The 20,402-nt window shown below is 45.7% G+C and overlaps 1 protein-coding gene across 2 annotated transcripts in view; it reads left to right on the top strand.

Annotated features, from left to right (window-relative positions):
- Window positions 1-20,196, top strand: part of pax5 (paired box 5) — a gene marked incomplete at both ends in the record, with an annotated part of 62,934 nt that extends 42,738 nt beyond the window's left edge. For both annotated transcript variants that reach the window (XM_080760556.1, XM_080760557.1), the window contains 5 exons: window positions 6,040-6,172; window positions 12,946-13,047; window positions 17,205-17,291; window positions 18,642-18,728; window positions 20,114-20,196. In XM_080760556.1, the coding sequence (XP_080616682.1) occupies window positions 6,040-6,172; window positions 12,946-13,047; window positions 17,205-17,291; window positions 18,642-18,728; window positions 20,114-20,196 (492 nt within the window). The remainder of the gene's footprint in view (window positions 1-6,039; window positions 6,173-12,945; window positions 13,048-17,204; window positions 17,292-18,641; window positions 18,729-20,113) is intronic.
- Window positions 20,197-20,402: the final 206 nt, after the last annotated feature.

The raw sequence follows: 20,402 nt of genomic DNA, 5'->3' as shown, positions 1-20,402 counted from the left end.
AGGCCACTGGTTCCCAAACACTGGGTCGGTGTTCCCAAACACCCATTTGTGGGTCGCGGACACATTTTTATTAATTAATTAATTAATTAAATGTATTTATTCTCGAACGACATTGAGGTCACCCTCAATTGCAGTGTCGTCGAGATACAACATTTCAAAGCAATAAAGAAAAACAGGGCCTAGCTGGGCTAATAAACACAGAACAGCAAGATTTCCTCATCATTGCGTGATGTAGCACGGATGTTTAAAAACAGTTGCAGACACTTGGGGGTAAGTCTGCAATCAGAGATTTAAATGTAATGAGCGTATATGTTATGGGAGAACAGATCTTTAATTTAAGCTGTAGGTCATTCCACGTGGTTGGGGCACTAAAACAAAAGGCTGTTTTCCCCAACTCTGTGTTTACATTTGGAACCTTTAGTGCATGTGAGCCAGTGACTGGAGTGTGTCCTATATGTTAGACCTTTAGTGTGAGCCAGTGACTGGAGTGTGTGCTATATGTTAGACCTTTAGTGTGAGCCAGTGACTGGAGTGTGTCCTATATGTTAGACCTTTAGTGTGAGCCAGTGACTGGAGTGTGTCCTATATGTTAGACCTTTAGTGTGAGCCAGTGACTGGAGTGTGTCCTATATGTTAGACCTTTAGTGTGAGCCAGTGACTGGAGTGTGTGCTATATGTTACAGACCTTTAGTGTGAGCCAGTGACTGGAGTGTGTGCTATATGTTACAGACCTTTAGTGTGAGCCAGTGACTGGAGTGTGTGCTATATGTTAGACCTTTAGTGTGAGCCAGTGACTGGAGTGTGTGCTATATGTTAGACCTTTAGTGTGAGCCAGTGACTGGAGTGTGTGCTATATGTTAGACCTTTAGTGTGAGCCAGTGACTGGAGTGTGTGCTATATGTTACAGACCTTTAGTGTGAGCCAGTGACTGGAGTGTGTGCTATATGTTACAGACCTTTAGTGTGAGCCAGTGACTGGAGTGTGTGCTATATGTTAGACCTTTAGTGTGAGCCAGTGACTGGAGTGTGTGCTATATGTTACAGACCTTTAGTGTGAGCCAGTGACTGGAGCGTGTCCTATTGTATGTTACAGGGTTCCAATCCAGCAGAGCTTTAATGTACAACGGTAAAGTTCCATCAATTGCTTTAAAAATAAACAGATAGCAATGTTTATTTCGCCAATCAGGGCCAACCCACTCTGTCATATAGGATGCACTGATGACTTAATTTTTTTGCTTCCTACATTTTGTTCTTAATTACCGGTACTATTATTTCAAAACACTTTCAAGAAACATTTCCAAAAAAGGGCAAAAGATTTCATGATTTGAAAACAAAATTCAATGATTTTTCAGTAATTTCAGGAAGAAATAAAAGCATAGCAGATAGCAGATCTACAGGAAGAAATAAAAGCATAGCAGATAGCAGATCTACAAGAAGAAATAAAAGCATAGCAGATAGCAGATCTACAAGAAGAAATAAAAGCATAGCAGATAGCAGATCTACAAGAAGAAATAAAAGCATAGCAGATAGCAGATCTACAAGAAGAAATAAAAGCATAGCAGATAGCAGATCTACAAGAAGAAATAAAAGCATAGCAGATAGCAGATCTACAAGAAGAAATAAAAGCATAGCAGATAGCAGATCTACAAGAAGAAATAAAAGCATAGCAGATAGCAGATCTACAAGAAGAAATAAAAGCATAGCAGATCTACAAGCTCACAACACGGCACTTAACGCGCCACGTCACGGAGCATTGTGAACTTGTAGTTGGGCTATTTTCACTAGCTTGGGTCCCGGCAAACGTCTCATTTCTCTTTTGGGTCCCGGCAAACGTCTCATTTCTCTTTTGGGTCCCGGCAAACGTCTCATTTCTCTTTTGGGTCACGGACTATAAAAAAGTAGGGGAACGACTGCTAGAGCCATGCAGGCCCCTTCTCTAATCTCACAGGCCCGCTTTACCCCTTTGCTCTCAGCCACTCTCTCTTTCCCTCAACCCCCTCTTTTCTCTCCGCCGTCCTTTTCTCTTAAACCCGCCGCTACCCCCGCCTCCCCCCGCCTCCCCTCCCCTCCCGGCAGCTGCGTCCCAGCTCCTCTCTCTGTGATCAGGGCTGATGGCATTCTATGAGAGGTGGAATTGACAACATTTACGGGGCCGAATGAGGATGATCCATCTTCCTTAGCGTGGCTGTCACCCCACCGGCCAAACTTCATCATGGCCAATTACCACAGCAGACCCCCGCCTCCCTGTACGGCCCACGCCCCCCGATCTACATGGACACATTAGACATCATGACATGACAATGATGCTGACGGAGGGAGAGAGAGAGAGAGAGAGAGTATGGTATAGTCGAACGGATGAAGAAAAGAACAGGTGTGACATTAAAGAAAGGGAGAGATAGAGAGAAAGATTTGGAGCAAAAATCAGCGTGCAAAGAGTAAACGTGACAGAGCTCAAATTCTATGCAAGGTTTGTGTGTGTGTGCGTGAGTGTGTGTGTGTGTGTGTGTGTGTGTGAGAGAGAGAGAGAGAAACAGAGAGAGAGAGAGAGAGAGAGAGAGGTGTGTAGTGTACAGGGTAAGCTCTTATTTGGTAGGTCACAGTCCAGTGGTTGCGTTGTGTGCTGACGAGCACAAGGGTGTTTAAGAGGTCAGTGAGCATGTGCACACACGCACACGCGTGCACGCACACACACACACACACACACACGCACACGCGTGCACGCGCACACACACACACACACACACACACACACACACACATACAGCTGTATTAAAGGGGTCAATGCCGAACTCTCACCTCATCACCTAAAGAGAATTCTGATTGCTGTCATTACACACACGTGCGCAGTGCGCACACACACGCACACGTACACTAAGCGTGCGAAGGCACAGACACACCGCGCACGATAGTAATTTCCTCCATCATGAGGTCAGATGAGCTAAGAATCCATTGACTCTTGAGATGGTTAATCTATATATAGTTGATCATCAGTGTCACTGTGGACTACATTCACTACACGCGTGTGCACACACACACACACACACACACACACACACACACACACACGGTCTAGCTAGAAAATGACAATAGATGGGTCACGGGTAAGATGCGCGCGCGCGTGCGTGTGTGTGTGTGTGTGTGTGTGCGCGTGCGTGTGTCCGTGTGCGGCAGGGTCAGCCACAGGTGAGAAAAGTGCTAACCATCCATAAATCCCTTATAAGGGATATTTATATCAATCGGATCGGCGGTTGTCCAGACCAGGACCAATTTTGACACCTTTTACTGTATATACCGGTATGACTTAATGAAGAAATATGAAGATTGAATTTAACAAAATGTGCTGCCACAGGGTAGTTCATATTTTCCTGAACAATGCTTGTTCAGGAACTTTTTTTCTGTGAGAGGAGAAACTCAAGCAACTGCCTCATGCTGGATTACTACAATAACCATGATGCTTTGGTGCACTCACCCCACCTTGTGGATAGGGGGAGGGCTGTCTTACTGAGACATGTAGTCCAGGAAGGAAGTGAGACCAGTGTCCATGACGTCACAGACACTGAAATATAAAAATATCTAAAAAGACACATATTACCCACATACAGGAAAGTGTTAAAAAAATAAGATCTGGTTGCAAAAGGGGTGAAGTGGCCCTTTAAGTACAGTAGTCACAAATTCACAATGCGACGCAACAATACCGATGCTTGGGTTTAAGTGGTAAACATAATTTTTCAATTATTATTATGAGATTATTACTATTATGTTCATGAGCGGCCAGCTCCAAAAGTGGTCTTTGGCATACCACTCAAAACTACAAAAAGTGGTATATACCACTTTTCAAAGTTTTCAAAGCATGCCACTTTTCAAAGTGGTAATAAATCTTGCCGCTTTTAAAGCGGCGTGCCGATTTTCAAAGTGGTGCGCCGCTATTCAAAGTGGTGCGCCGCTATTCAAAGTGGTGCGTCACTATTCAAAGTGGTGCGCCGCTATTCAAAGTGGTGCGCCGCTATTCAAAGTGGTGCGCCGCTATTCAAAGTGGTGCGTCACTATTCAAAGTGGTGCGCCGCTATTCAAAGTGGTGCGCCGCTATTCAAAGTGGTGCGCCGATTTTCAAAGTGGTGCGTCACTATTCAAAGTGGTGCGCCGCTATTCAAAGTGGTGCGCCGATTTTCAAAGTGGTGCGTCACTATTCAAAGTGGTGCGCCGCTATTCAAAGTGGTGCGCCGATTTTCAAAGTGGTGCGTCACTATTCAAAGTGGTGCGCCGCTATTCAAAGTGGTGCGCCGCTATTCAAAGTGGTGCGCCGCTATTCAAAGTGGTGCGTCACTATTCAAAGTGGTGCGCCGCTATTCAAAGTGGTGCGTCACTATTCAAAGTAGTGCGCCGCTATTCAAAGTGGTGCACCGATTTTCAAAGTGGTGCGTCACTATTCAAAGTGGTGCGCCGCTATTCAAAGTGGTGCGTCACTATTCAAAGTGGTGCGCCGCTATTCAAAGTGGTGCGCCGCTATTCAAAGTGGTGCGCCGCTATTCAAAGTGGTGCGTCACTATTCAAAGTGGTGCGCCGCTATTCAAAGTGGTGCGCCGCTATTCAAAGTGGTGCGCCGATTTTCAAAGTGGTGCGCCGCTATTCAAAGTGGTGCGCCGCTATTCAAAGTGGTGCGCCGATTTTCAAAGTGGTACGCCGCTTTTTTTAGAGTGGCATGCCAAAGACCACTTTTGGTGCTCGCCATCCCTCATTATGTTCTGGAAATTACGTATACATAAAAATATCCTTCATGTATAAATCTTGCCGCTTTTAAAGCGGCGTGCCGATTTTCAAAGTGGTGCGCCGCTATTCAAAGTGGTGCGCCGCTATTCAAAGTGGTGCGCCGCTATTCAAAGTGGTGCGCCGCTATTCAAAGTGGTGCGCCGCTATTCGAAGTGGTGTGCCGCTATTCAAAGTGGTGCGCCGCTATTCAAAGTGGTGCGCCGCTATTCAAAGTGGTGCGCCGCTATTCAAAGTGGTGCGCCGCTATTCAAAGTGGTGCGCCGCTATTCAAAGTGGTGCGCCGCTATTCAAAGTGGTGCGCCGCTATTCAAAGTGGTGCGTCACTATTCAAAGTGGTGCGCCGCTATTCAAAGTGGTGCGTCACTATTCAAAGTGGTGCGTCACTATTCAAAGTGGTGCGCTGCTATTCAAAGTGGTGCGCCGCTATTCAAAGTGGTACGCCGCTTTTTTTAGAGTGGCATGCCAAAGACCACTTTTGGTGCTCGCCATCCCTCATTATGTTCTGGAAATTACGTATACATAAAAATATCCTTCATGTATGATCTCCAAATTAATATTTCAGCATAACGGCAGCACCAGATGCTATATTTATAACATTTTGGATGCTATTTATAGAGGACAATGTAGGACATCAAACATGTTTTGGCCATTATTTCATGTGCTCCTACCCACTGTGTACATACTGTGCGTACGTGCGTGCGTGGAGAAGAGAAAGAGAATGTCTTTACGTGTGCGGTGGTGGTGGTGGTGAGATGATCACAATTGTCAATGTTGTTGGTATCTGGGGAGACAGGGGGCTTTGTGTTAACTTTAGTATACCTCATGGCTTAGTGTGTGTGTGTGTGTGTGTGTGTGTGTGTGTGTGTGTGTGTGTGTGAAAGAGAGAGAGAGACCTGATCCCGTGGTTATAGACTCTGGAACGGTTGTACAGTAAATCCCTGTCTTTGTCAACAGATCGATAAACTCTCTGCTGTGTGTATGTGAGAGAGAGAGAGAGAGTGTGTGTGTGTGTGTGTGTGTGTGTGTGTGTGTGTGTGTGTGTGTGTGTGTGTGTGTGTGTGTGTGTGTGTGTGTGTGTGTGTGTGTGTGTGTGTGTGTGTGTGCGTGCGTGCGTGTGCATGTGCGCATGCGTGCATGTGTGTGCGCGTGTGTAGCACCTTGGGAGACCAGACAGAGTATACTACAGTGTTTCCATTCATCTGTCCAACAGAGCCATTTGGAATGTGTTCAGATTTGCTTTATTTTCCTGTTCCAACTTCCCTTGTCTCACCAGACATCCGATTATTCGGCCATGGCGTCACTAGCCGGCGGACTGGACGAGATGAAAAGCAGTTTGGCCAATCCCGGGACAGGGGTGGAGCTAGGAGGTGGTGTCCCAGGCCCACAGTCTTATCCGCTGGTGCCGGGTAAGAAATATACTCATCCACTTCCCTGTTTGTTTGTTTGTTTGTTTGCCTGATTTAGTTCTGAAGCTGCAGATTCCAAACAGAACTTGTCAAGAGCATGTTTGAAAAAGGTCAATATAATAAAGGTCTAAATATATAAAGGTCAATAATAATACAAATTGTTGGGGCAATATAACACCTTAAACTCTATATAATACTTTGTTGACTGGTTTTCCTCTCGGACGCTGTACTATTAGGCCTGTTCTTTTTTTCAACACTGAATGTTCGCCCCAGGGACGCTACAGGTTTGAACACAATATGCCAGGTTCGAGATATCTCGTATATAGAGCTTAAACCCGCCTGTGCCAATACGAGAAATCTCGTCTTTTGTTGATTTCTATTAATCCAGAATTAATACTATTATATTTACCGCATGTTTAGTGCAACCTACAGTATAAGGCAAAACATTTAAAATGTCATGCCGTCATCATAATGTGACGAGGTCATCACATTTGAAGGCATCACATTAAGGGCGAGTGGCTATATGGCCGAATTTAGCCCAAGGATTGTTTATCGTTCAAAACTATAATGCTTGGAATGGGCTCAGAATCATGAAAACCCCCTAGTTTGACACGTCACATGCTGCTTAAAGCATAATGACAGTTTGACACGTCACATGCTGCTTAAAGCATAATGACAGTTTGACACGTCACATGCTGCTTAAAGCATAATGACATTTAGATTTTTTTTCCTGGTTGATAATCGTACCCCAACTTTCAACCCTCCCTGAATTTACCATGCTCCACGAAATAGTTCATTCACAATTTGTAATAAAGTTATTTGGATGACCCTATCACAAAAAACCTATTACTATTGCAATTTATTTTTGGTCACGCCCCCCCCCCCCCCCTTAGATTGACTGGCCTATAAATTAAGTCTCCTGTTCCCCCTGCCCTCCGCTCACTGCACTGAGGGGCCCTGGGACAAGCAGTGGTTAATTAAGAGTAGACCAGGGGAGCACTTGGACAAGGCCACGGCATTCCCTCCTCTAATGAGGGAATCATAGAGCTGGGACTGTGGGAAAACTAGGAATCACGTCTCTTTTTTTTCTCTGCCTCCCAAACCACCAAGGAATATTACCTGCCCACGCCGAGTGAGAGGAATGGAGAGTGAGAGCAAATTTCCATTTATGCTTATGCACGCAAACGCACATATTCACGCACTTGCACGCATGCACTTGCACGCACTTGCGCGCACACACACACACACACACACACACACACACACACACACACACACACACACACACACACACACCTGTGATTTTCCTCAGAGCAGAGCTCCCTCTAGGGGCCAAAACATGAGATTTTGACTGAACAGCAGCACATTATTTGGACTTGCAGGAACAACGAAACACATTTACACACGGAATGCCCATTTGAAGCCTGTCCCGCATCCACTGTATGTTATCGGCAGCGTGAGCTAGGGGAGTATCAAATGATTTGATACTCCCCTACACTCCTAAATACACACTAAGGGACTTACGCAGTCTGTTCTCTTCCAATTTTGACCTGTGTTGCTTTGCTGGTTGTCTGATCAGCCATGGACTGAAACATATGAGTGAGACTGAAACAGACAGAGAGAAAGAGAGAGAGAGTGTGTGCTCACTGTATTTGAGCCCAGAAGAGACTCGGGCTGGTTCGTTGACCTCTACCACAAAACAGATACATCACCACATCTGACACATGTGCGCACACACGCACGCACGCACGCACGCACACACACACCTCAGAGGGTTTGGCTCCGTCTGCCCCCTCTAAGTTAGGCTGTAGCGAGTCTATATTTCTTCTTGCGTCTCTCTCTCTCTCTCCTCTGTGCCCTGTGCACTGACCCTGAGCGGATGAGCAGTCCGTCTGCACTAATGCCTCGCTGTCGCATCAAAACTTTACTACTACAGCCAGACAGAATGGGAGGAGAGAGAGAGAGAGAGAGAGAGAGAGAGAGAGAGAATGAACTAGAGGAGATGTGCGTGGTGCATTGAGAAAGACAGAAAGGGGCATATTGTAAAGAGAAATAAAGAAAGAAGGACAGAGAGGAGGAGGAGCAAAGGTGGACAACAGTGTGAGAGAAAGACAAGTTGTCACAGCTTGCATACCGGCTATTTCTATAAGTAAGCCTTGCCGGGCCATGTGGCCTATAGACAAAACCTCCGAGGAGTGCCCTGGGTGCAGCCATAGCTGAGGTGTACCATTAAGAATCCACAGAGGGGTGCCCTGGTTGCAACTTGCAGCCACAGCTGAGGTGTACCATTAAGTGCAGCTTTACACCTCAGCACTGATTAGCTACACCTGGCCTATACAAGGCTTACTGTTCCATGGAGTCATACTCTGGAACAGTGCCTTGTAGGGCAGGTGTAGCTAATCAGTGCTGCAGTGTAAGCTTATTTGTACACCTCAGTAAGGGCACCCCTCCGTGGATTCATCTATAGGGCAGGAGCCTGTTTCTGTAGCGTGAGGCAGCCCTCCCTGGACATGACGTTAGTATTTTTAAACTTAAGTAGACGACGTATCAATAATGTAGAAATACTCCAAGTACATGGCTGGAATTACAAATTTACTTGAGTAAAAGTACAGAGTATTGGTATCAAAATGTATACACTTAAAGTACCAAAAGTATAAAGTACCCATTGTGCAGAATGTCTCATTTAAAAAATTCAAATGTATATAAATATTTAGCTATCAGCTATTTTCTATAATCTATAAATGCACCACGTCTCTTGTCTGTACGTACGTGTGTACGTCTGTAAGGCACGTAACTTGGGAACCATTCGACTTCAACCGAATTCGACACACGCTTGCAGTGCCCGGTGTCGAGTCGGTCGGACTCACGGTTGTCCAGAACCGCCACAAAAGGCCCTACCCAGGGTCCATATATGGAGCTGGCGTGTTCTGACTCCATATAGGAATAAAGGGACACAGAGAGACAGTTACAGAAATCTCCATATATTGACACGGGTATACAACAGGTATTGCATAGCCGAGTGGGGCATGATTCTCCAACCTCCTTCGTTACAAGAACTCCATATGGCATAAAAGGGACACATACATAATAACTGGGTGGGGCATGCATTTCCAACTTGCATCGTTCCATGTAGGCCAGTTTCCAACGGGCATCGCTGTATAGTTTTACAAATATCTCAAAATTGTACGTAAGTGCAGTACTTACTTAGTTACTTTCCAAGCTGGGAGCCATTGTATATGGTCCCACTTTTATAGTCTTTGGTAAGACCCGGCCGAGCATCGAACCCCTGTCCATCTCAGGGTGAACTCTCTGACCACAAGGCCACTGAGCATCGAATCGAACCCCTGTCCATCTCAGGGTGAACTCTCTGACCACAAGGCCACTGAGCATCGAACCCCTGTCCATCTCAGGGAGAACTCTCTGACCACTGAGCCACTGAGCATCGAACCCCTGTCCATCTCAGGGAGAACTCTCTGACCACTGAGCCACTGAGCATCGAACCCCTGTCCATCTCAGGGAGAACTCTCTGACCACAAGGCCACTGAGCATCGAACCCCTGTCCATCTCAGGGAGAACTCTCTGACCACAAGGCCACTGAGCATCGAACCCCTGTCCATCTCAGGGTGAACTCTCTGACCACAAGGCCACTGAGCATCGAATCGAACCCCTGTCCATCTCAGGGTGAACTCTCTGACCACAAGGCCACTGAGCATCGAACCCCTGTCCATCTCAGGGAGAACTCTCTGACCACTGAGCCACTGAGCATCGAACCCCTGTCCATCTCAGGGAGAACTCTCTGACCACTGAGCCACTGAGCATCGAACCCCTGTCCATCTCAGGGAGAACTCTCTGACCACAAGGCCACTGAGCATCGAACCCCTGTCCATCTCAGGGAGAACTCTCTGACCACAAGGCCACTGAGCATCGAACCCCTGTCCATCTCAGGGAGAACTCTCTGACCACTGAGCCACTGAGCATCGAACCCCTGTCCATCTCAGGGAGAACTCTCTGACCACTGAGCCACTGAGCATCGAACCCCTGTCCATCTCAGGGAGAACTCTCTGACCACAAGGCCACTGAGCATCGAACCCCTGTCCATCTCAGGGAGAACTCTCTGACCACAAGGCCACTGAGCATCGAACCCCTGTCCATCTCAGGGAGAACTCTCTGACCACTGAGCCACTGAGCATCGAATCGAACCCCTGTCCATCTCAGGGAGAACTCTCTGACCACTGAGCCACTGAGCTGGTACGCCACTAAGTATAAAACAGGCTTAATGTTCATTCCGCACTGCAAATACAGCTTTCTCATCAGCCCCTGTCACGTACGCACACACGCACACACACACACGCACGCCACGCCATGCCCTCCCCATTCCCCATCTCCTCTTCTTGGTCAGTCAGTTAACGGTGGTTAAGTGGAGGGGAAGTGAGTGGGATTGATGGTGTTAGGATTGGAGCTGTTTATGATGATGATAAATGCATGTGTGTGTATGGGCACCGGGGTCTGTGTGAGCCCTTTGGTGTGTGTGTGTGTGTGTGTGTGTGTGTGTGTGTGTGTGCACGCGTGTGTGATGATGATGATGAATGGAGGGCTCCCTTTTCTAGCGCTCCCCACTGTCTAACGCGTGCAAACACAGAGAAATGATTTAGGCCGACATACTGTCATGTAGTCTAATGCAGTTATATACACACCCTGACAGACAGACAGACAGACAGAGAGAGAGAGAGAGAGAGAGAGAGAGAGAGGTGCATGGAGGGAGGGAAGGGGTGAGAGGAGGTAATAAGGGAAAGGAGGGTAGATTACTCAGTGACCCAGGATGGATAACAAGGAGAGAGAGTGTGTGTGTGTGTGTGTGTGTGTGTGTGTGTGTGTGTGTGTGCGCGCGTGCGGGCGTGCGTGCGTGCGTGAGAGAGAGAGAGAGAGTCAGCCCATAATTGGCTCCTCCCATGCCTTTCCATTAAACGACCATTTGCCCGCAATAAGAATGACACCTTCCAGTTAGTGTTAGATAACAACAGTATGCTGTTCAGCCAAAAGAATGGCTATCTGTGAGATATCTTCAATGATGCTTATGTATGGAATAAAGCGTCGCAGACCCGCCGCCTTTCATGACGACGACAGGACCAGGAAATATTCCCCATTCATTTTCCCCATAGACATTTCAAAAAAGTATTTATGCTTTGTAAAAGCCAAGTTGGCTTTTGGATCGTGACAAATCATTAAAACAAACAATATTTTGGGCCGCACAAATAATTACAAAGAAGATAAACAACAAAAAAAGTGTTATACCCTGCCCTTTTTTTCTTCTTTCTAATTCGGGCCTAATTCGGGCCTAGTTTGTTGTCATGATTTGTCAGGATCCGAGTTGGCTTTGTTCGAGGCCTACAGATCTTTAAATAAATACTTTTTGAAATGTCTATGGGAAAAATGCATAATGCAATTATTTCCTGGGCCTGTCGTCGTCATGAAAGAGGGCGGTACTGCTTGGCTCAAGCCCAGGACCAGCGGCTAAAAGGTGGCGTTATAGCAAACTATGAACAGGCAGTCAGGCATAGCTCATGAACCGCTTGACCGTCAGCGATAAACATTCGATACGCATATGCATCTCTTTCGACTTTTGACCTCTGACCTTTAGATCTCCCACCATTTTGAAAAACGGATAAATCGAATCAACTCGTGGGATATTTGTGCAATTTGCTCGAAACTTTCTACGAACAAACTTTGGACCAATATCTAAAAACACAGTATAAGAGAAATTTGTAAGTTAAACAATCACAGCCGTGTGAAGTGAGGGGCGCTCTTATCATCATACATATACATCATATGCTTCACATTCCGTGCTCAGCCAAACAAATCATCACAAATGTCATTCCGGCCAATCACAATTTGCATCTTCACTTTTCTGTCCTCACTTTTAGATAACAACACAAACACGGAAAGCTGGGCATATGAAGCTACTATTAGCCAATGAATATTGCAGTTTTATGAAAGTTCTTCTTCTGCCCCTAATACATACATGCAGATGTTTCATGTTTATGAAACTTTACAGTATGGTAGAGGATCATGCCAAATAGAGCTGAAATCAGTCTTAGTCCAGTTGCCCAAAGGGGGGCGCTATAGCAAACTTTGAACGGGGGCATAACTCATGCCTCGTTTGGCCAAAATCCATGGACCTTGTTTACACATGTGCCTTGACTCATGCAGAACACATCTGTCACTTTGACCAGTAAGCTCCACCCTCAGATTTTCCACCATTTTGAGCAGTTTGAAAAACGCTTAAACCTCATTTTCTGCCGGGATTTTTGAGCCATTCGCGTGAAATGTTCTACACACAATCTATGGACCATTATCCGAAATCCCAGTTGAAGAGCAGTTTGTACGTGAAAAGTTGTACAAAAATATAGCTGCAAGCAACGATAACATGCAGGCACTTTGAACAGGCATAACTCATGCCTTGTCTGTCTGTCTGTCTGTCGTACGAACAGCTGCAATACCGCTGGGAGACCTAAAGTGGCACTGTTGAGCAGCCTAAAGGACCATTCATACTAAGCACTATAACTATAACTACAGCCAGCCAGTGGTGTTGTTGAGCAAGCTGCACTGCTCAGTTCACAGGGGTGTGATTTTCCTTATTGCTTGGTCCCGTCTTATCGCTATATTATTAGGTCAACACAAAATATCATGTGATGATGTGTATGATGATTATAATGTGTGTGTGTGTGTGTGTGTGTGTGTGTGTGTGTGTGTGTGTGTGTGTGTGTGTTTTAAAGGCCGGGACCTAGCCAGTACTACCTTACCAGGATACCCTCCTCACGTCCCACCCACTGGACAGGGCAGCTACTCCGCTCCATCTCTCACAGGAATGGTACCTGGTGAGTATATAGGCTCACTTATAGACACACGCACGCACACACACACACACACACACACACACACACACCCACACACACACACACACACACACACACACACACACACACACACACACACACACACACTCTCTCTCTCAGACTCTCACACTCCATCATACATGTATTGTTTACAAACACAGAAACTCTGTCACCTTTTCCCAAAGCAAGGTTGTTGCCTAAACATGTCACCTTAAGGAACAACAACTCCCTCTCAACGCATCTTTAACTGTACATGCAATCCCACTGGATTCATGTCTGAGATGGGGGCCTCGTGTGTGTGTGTGTGTGTGTGTGTGTGTGTGTGTGTGTGTGTGTGTGTGTGTGTGTGTGTACTTGTCTTTGCCACTTCCTCTTGCCTCTGTCTGCTATAGCTGACAGCGTTCCCAGGGGGTATATATATGTGTGTGTGTGTGTGTGTGTGTGTGTGTGTGTGTGTGTGTGTTCGCGTGTGTGTGCGTGCGTCATTAGAACCCAGCCACAGTAGCACAGCTGTCCCTCCTCAACATTAGTAATTTGTTTTTAATGAGAATCACCAGTGACCCACGACTAATTCATTCATTCCCTTCCACTCCGCCTTCTACGCTTTGCTTTTGTGTTTCAATCGTAGACCAGCCACTCTCTCTCTCTCTCTCCCTCTCAGTTATTCTCTCTCATGCCTAATTTACAATAGACGCCTGCCCGCCAAGTCGCGCATGTGGAAATAAATAACTGATCTACAAGCACACTACGTGTCACAAATGCCACGCATGGGAAGCACTGAGCATGTGTAGGTCAGCTATTCTAAAAAGTCCAGCTTCATTCAATCTCTCTCTGAGAGAATACCACGACCACGATTACCACGTCTCGCTGAGAGTCGTACTTAAGTACTGTGCTTAAGTACAATTTTGAGGTCTTTGTACTTTAATTGAGCATTTCCAAATGTCCAGTACTTCTACTCCACTACATCTCAGAGGAAAATATTGTATGTTTACTGCACTGCATTTATTTGAAAACTTTAGTTACATAGTTACTTTGTAGATTTTGATTATTATTACAAAACATACACCAACCACTTCAGCCACATTTCGTCCATTCGAAAATAGCCGATCTACAAGCTCACAATGCGTCACAATGCGACGTATTGTGAGCTTGTAGATCTGCTATTGTCAAAAGATTTTTATACATGAAAACTTGAATGAGGCATTCTGCCTCATTCTACTTAAAGAACACTTTAATGCCAATACTTTTGTACTTTTACTCAAGTACATTTTGAATTCTGGACTTTTACTTTTAGTTCTACATTGCAGTATTGATACTTTTATGCGAGTAAAACATGTGAGTACTTTATTCACCACTGCTGGAAACCAGACTGAGGCACATGTTTCATTGAGAGTGTAGCCTGGAAACCAGACTGAGGCACATGTTTCATTGAGAGTGTAGCCTGGAAACCAGACGAATCTGCCCCCAAAAAAGCCCTCGACAGATTTGTGATTGGATTTCTCTGCCTCCGAAGTTATGGGGCACCAATCAGCGCCCAGTATGCAAATATGGGGTGGGTTTATCACCCATAGCGATGATTTGATTGGCTGAGCACCCCATAGCGATGATTTGATTGGCTGAGCACCACATAGCGATGATTTGATTGGCTGAGCACCCCATAGTGATGATTTGATTGGCTGAGCAATGTACGTATTGAGGATAAAAAGTGAGGACGCCAATTGTGATTGGCCGGAATGTGATGATGTATGATGATAACAGTGCCCCTCAATTCACACAGGTGTGATTTTTTTGTAAATGCAGCTTCCACACAGAGATTCCAGACAAATACACAGTGATGCCATGTCAGGCTATAGTGGTAGTTATGTTGGCTATGAAAACTACAGTGCATGGGGAACTATAGAAATACAGACAACAGTAAACCATACCGTCTACTAACTATAGCAATACAGACAACAGTAAACTACCGTGCATGGGGAACTATAGAAATACAGACAACAGTAAACTACCGTGCATGGGGAACTATAGAAATACAGACAACAGTAAACTACCGTGCATGGGGAACTATAGAAATACAGACAACAGCGGCCAAATGCATTAAAAATAAATAAATAAATAACAGTGTCCCTTTGATGTTGTTTACAATTCCTTGTCTCTGTGTATTCCCAGTCAGTGTCTGACCGCAGACATTTGCACAGGCACACACATGCAAACACACACTCTCTCTCTCTCTCGGTGGACATGTAGTAACAGTTCGTCTAAAGACGGGTAACCCTGTCGCCCTGTCCCCTTGTATTCGCCCTGTCCTGTCCCCAGGTTTGACAGCATGTTTGTGTGTGTGTGTGTGTGTGTGTGAGAGAGAGAGAGTTTTGTGTGAGGATGATTCAACTAGGGTGTTTACTTATGGTGGCATGCAATTGTTTGCGTGTGTACACGTGAGTGTGCGCGTGTGTATGCGCGTGTGCCAGTGCGCTTCTGACAGTGTGTGCGACCTTGACACTGAGCTCCACACGGGGGACCCCCACCCCAACCTCCCCCCAACCTCCCCCCGCCTCTCCTGCTCATCTCCTAAACAACCTGACACACTGCCGTCACCGTGGCCGTGACAAGGGGAGGATGTTTGCACCCAGGGACGCCATAGAGACCACATCCCTCCCGACCCCACCTGACAGATGCTGCTTAACACACACACACACACACACACACACGCAAGGTTGGAGTACAAAAAAAAAAACCTTTACAAACACCTACAGTACTCATCCTCAGTGAATATTTTAAGGTTGCGCTTGAATCTTGAATGAATTCCCCCCAAATCCAGAATATCTGGAACTTGACCAAGAAGGACGATCTGCCAACTTTACTCATACTTTTCAAAAGCCCCCCCCCCCCCCCGCTCTATTGTCCATTCTGTCTAATATAATATCATACCTTCATTAAGGAAGCAACTCTGCTCTGCTATTCTTCTCGTCTCCCTCTTCTCTTCTCTCTCTCTCTCTCGTCTCTCTTTGCAGCAGGGGGGCTGACACTCAGAGGGGGTGTTGCAAAGCACTGAGGCAGAACCGACAGAACGAGGAGAGGGAGAGAGGAACGGAGGGAGGGAAGGGAGGAGGAGGAGGAGGGGGGGGGGGGGGGGCATCAGGGTCTGTGACTGTCAGCTAAGGGAGAGGAATCCCCAGGGAGGACTAAAGGTTCAGCAGAGAGAAAGAGAGAGAGAGGGAGAAAGAAAGAAAGAATGAAAGAGCCGAAGGAAAGAAAGCACACATATACAGTGGGATGAAACAGGGGGCGGCGGAGGAGGAGGAGAGATGGGTGAAGAATGTTGTTTTGATGTGCCGGGTGACGGGCCGACCGTGGTCAGGCTGCAGACCTGGCAGAACCAGTGAGGAAGAGAAAAAAACCAAGAGGAGAGGGTTGAAGGGAGAGGATGAGTATAGAAGCCCCAGACAGGACAGTAGTAAATGAGGGAGAAAAGCTAAGCTATCATCCATCGGATGGCAGGACAACTAGACTGTAAAATCCAGAGCATTAAGGTATAACTCTGAGTGTACAAAACAAATGTATAACACAATGGCTCCATTTGTGTACACTTGATCGTTAGGCCTACAAATGGATGAATGAACAGGGTTTAGCCAGTCGGTGGAAAGGTTTAATTATTTTTATTTTATTTTTCGTTTTTCTTTTAGGTTTTATATGACCTCAATTACACTCAAGCAACCTGAACTTTGAACATTCAGTGGATTTTCTGTGGCCTGGGATTTTCTCTGTGACTGTGAAGCCTTTTGAGCTGCAATGAAAACAGGCAAAACAGTGAAAACAGTGACATATACGGGATTTGCTCATTTTGCTGGCTCTTACATCACACTCCACAGGAAAATCAGAGCACTCGTTTGAGCCAGAAAACCCCAGCCCACAGAAAATCTACTGAATGTTAAAAGTTCCGGGGTTTTTTTTGTACAAATTACAAAAAAAATAAGTTATGTCACAATCCCTTTAAGGATAAGGGAGCAACAGTATACATCACCGAAATCACCATTCATTCATTCCGGTTTCTGTTCGCCCAGAAATCATTGCATGCATGCTTTCCTTATAGCTTCCACAAAAACCCACAATTCTTCTAATCATGAACCTTAATTTCTTTGCAGGTGGAGATTTTTCCGGAAGTCCTTATTCCCACCCTCAGTATTCCACGTACAACGAGTCATGGAGATTTCCCAACCCCAGTTTGTTAGGTAGGTGGATATAGGCCATCACTGAATGTGTGTCGTTTCAGTCCCTCTGTCTGTCTGTCTGTCTGTCTGTCTGTCTGTCTGTCTGTCTGTCTTCCTGCCTGTGTGTCCACCACTGGGCCAATCACATCAAACATCTGTTGCACGCTGCCAGTACACCAAGACAAGACCCAATTGGTTTAATTGTTCATAACCTGTCCAGTATCAGTATGTTACTGTATTCAAATCAAATAGCACATTTAAAACAACAGAAGCTGACCAAAGTGCTGCCATTTAGGCCTGAGGCCGATTCTAAAAATGCCTCTAAGTTTTCTGAAAAACTTCAAATATTGATGTAGCAGCATCAAAGTTTTTACCTTTTCCAATACTGTACATACTGTACAGAACCCCAAAATGGGTTCCCCGGCCTGAGGGGGTAAAACACCAAAAGTGGTTCCCGCCCAGAATGGGTTAAAACAAACAGTGCCCATTAGCGCACAGACTAAGGACATCATAAAACTCATAGTATTGCATACTGTACCGGCTCCTATACTAAACATTGGTGGACAAAGATAGAGTGATACAAACAGAATATTAATGGAATACAGTCTCTGCATTCTCATCAGTGTCACAACAGCAGATCTACAGCAGAGGAACCAGACTCATAACATATAGAGAAGGGGTAGGCACAGGGGAGGGTGATCACTGGCAGTCTGGCACACTGCCGTAAGTGTGAGAGAGAGGCTTTTTCTTTTAAATTAAGTTTAAAAAGTTTAGTTTAGTCCCATATACAAATTATATCCTTCACATAATTCCATATTGATTCAAATTCCTAACTTTGACTGGGGACTGGGAGGGAGTCTGGGAGATAGTTGGGTTAAGTCTAATATCATTATTACATCTTGAACACATTTTTTAGAAGAAGAAATAAAGGTAATTTTGTATAGCCCATGAACAATCAAAATCTGTGGGAAATATTAAATTTCGATGTGGTGTCATAATTAAACATAATGTTGATATGGCACACTGACTGTCAAGAAAATGTAAACATGGCACTTCATGTCAAAAAGGTTGCCGACCCCTGACATAGAGAATCATGCTGTCATTTTCTATTGCACCAATAGGTCACCAAACACAAACATACTTGTTGTTGTAACGGCATAATTGTTCCTAAATGTTCGAAAGAGTTGAGGATTGACTTGGCTAAAATCCTAGCACCAGACAAGGCAATGCCTTTACATCTCATTTTAATGGCGGATTCATTCCTCCAGTGTCATTGTGTTCGAAATGTGAAATGGTGAAGTTGTGCTGACCTGCTGTGTGCTGCTCCTCTCTCTCTCTCTCTCTCTCTCTCTCTCTCCTCCACCTGCCCAGTGTTCCAGCAGGACTACGGCTCACTGCTGGGGACGGAGATCGGCTGCTCCTCCAGTCTCTTCACCAGCCAGGCAGGACAGATGCAAGGTGAGAGAGAGAGAGAGAGAGTTTAAAACTCTGGGGCATTAAAGATATAACATTTTGAAGACATGTTCTTAACTCTCAGAAGATCTCAGATTCATAGCCATTTCCATGGCATTAAAAATAAGTTGTTGAGTTTGTTTCACGTCAACCTCAACGTGGTAAGCCAGGAGAAGATCTGATGGCAAGAAAAGAAAAAGCAAGCTGGAAGGAAGAAAGACGAGAGAAGGGTGAAAAAAATAAATCAAGAGTGCTTAAAGTTTTGCCTGGAGTAGTGGACTTGGGTATGAAAACGGATGAGCGGCCACATAATGTTAGGACAAGAAGGTAGACATTAGGAGACATTGAAAGGTCTAAAGATCGATGGGAGGGGAGGAGAGAAAGGACAAAAAGGGGGGAGAGGGGAGATAGATGAGAGACGAGAAACGAGGCGAGGCAGAGGGGAGAGAGGCTGTCTGAAGTCTTGAGTGAGACTAAATAGTTTGTCAGGCCAGCTTAATGCCTCACTTCCCCAAAGAGCCTCCTGAGATTACCTGCACTGTGGACAGACAGCCTGTCAACACACCGCACGTCTGATGGATGGAAGTGACAGAGACAGATGTGTGTGTGTGTGTGTGTGTGTGTGTGTGTGTGTGTGTGTGTGTGTGTGTGTGTGTGTGTGTGTGTGTGTGTGTGTGTGTGTGTGTGTGTGTGTGTGTGTGTGATTGAGACTGCAGAGTTACAGTATTGAATTGACCCCTTCCCTGAGGGGAGAATAGACTCAAGGGATCAGCACTAGTAGAGCTGTACACTATATCAGCTTAGACTGTCACTTCACTAAGACTGTGTGTTTGTGTGTGTGTGTGTGTGTGTGTGTGTGTGTGTGTGTGTGTGTGTGTGTGTGTGTGTGTGTGTGTGTGTGTGTGTGTGTGTGTGTGTGTGACAGTCAGAGACTCAGAGATAGAGAAGAAGCTTGAAGTTTGCCATTAAAATGTGGTTTCTATTTAATTAGCTAAAGGATAATTGTTGCCGTTCACAATTCATATTGTACGAAACTGATCTCAGTTGATCAAGTTAGCAATAATAGTTTTCATTATATATGGAATTTAATTTATACAATCGTCAATAATTTAGATTGCACAAGGCAAGAGGTTGAGTATAGACAGTCCTGGGACTTTTAACTCTATATGTGTCACTTACTCCACTCCAGGTGTTCTAATAACTGTTAATTACATTACAAACTGGGGGTCCTTGAAATCACTGCTAGAGCGGTAAAAATCTTCTCTTATGGAGGTCCCTGGCATATCTTTTCAAATGGGGGGTCCGCGGGCAACTTAGTGTAACTTTGGGGGTCCTTGAGGTGAAAACGTGAGGGAACCACTGCTTTACACCAGCGTGTGCGTCGTCCCCAGGGTCGCCCTACTACTACAGTACAACGTCACGGGGGGCGGGGCCTGCGGCCACGGCAACAGCCTCTCCCTACGACCGCCACTGACCCCTGACCCCTTCCACCGAGAGGAGAGGAGAGCTGGATGAGAAGAAGGAGGAGAGAGGAGATGGAGGAGAGGACCAGGACTGTCCAACACAAGCCTGCTTACAACGTCTTCATGTCAGTGAAGTTTGACTTTTTCCCTTCATCGACTTAGTGCTGTAGTACAACTGATGCCCCCCCCCCCCTCTGCTGGGCTGCTATACTGAGTC

Source organism: Protomyctophum bolini (genome assembly GCF_963924005.1).
Source record: "Protomyctophum bolini genome assembly, chromosome: 3".
Lineage (NCBI taxonomy): Eukaryota > Metazoa > Chordata > Actinopteri > Myctophiformes > Myctophidae > Protomyctophum > Protomyctophum bolini.
Note: the sequence above shows the minus strand (reverse complement) of the source record. Positions and strands in the feature narration are given on the sequence as shown.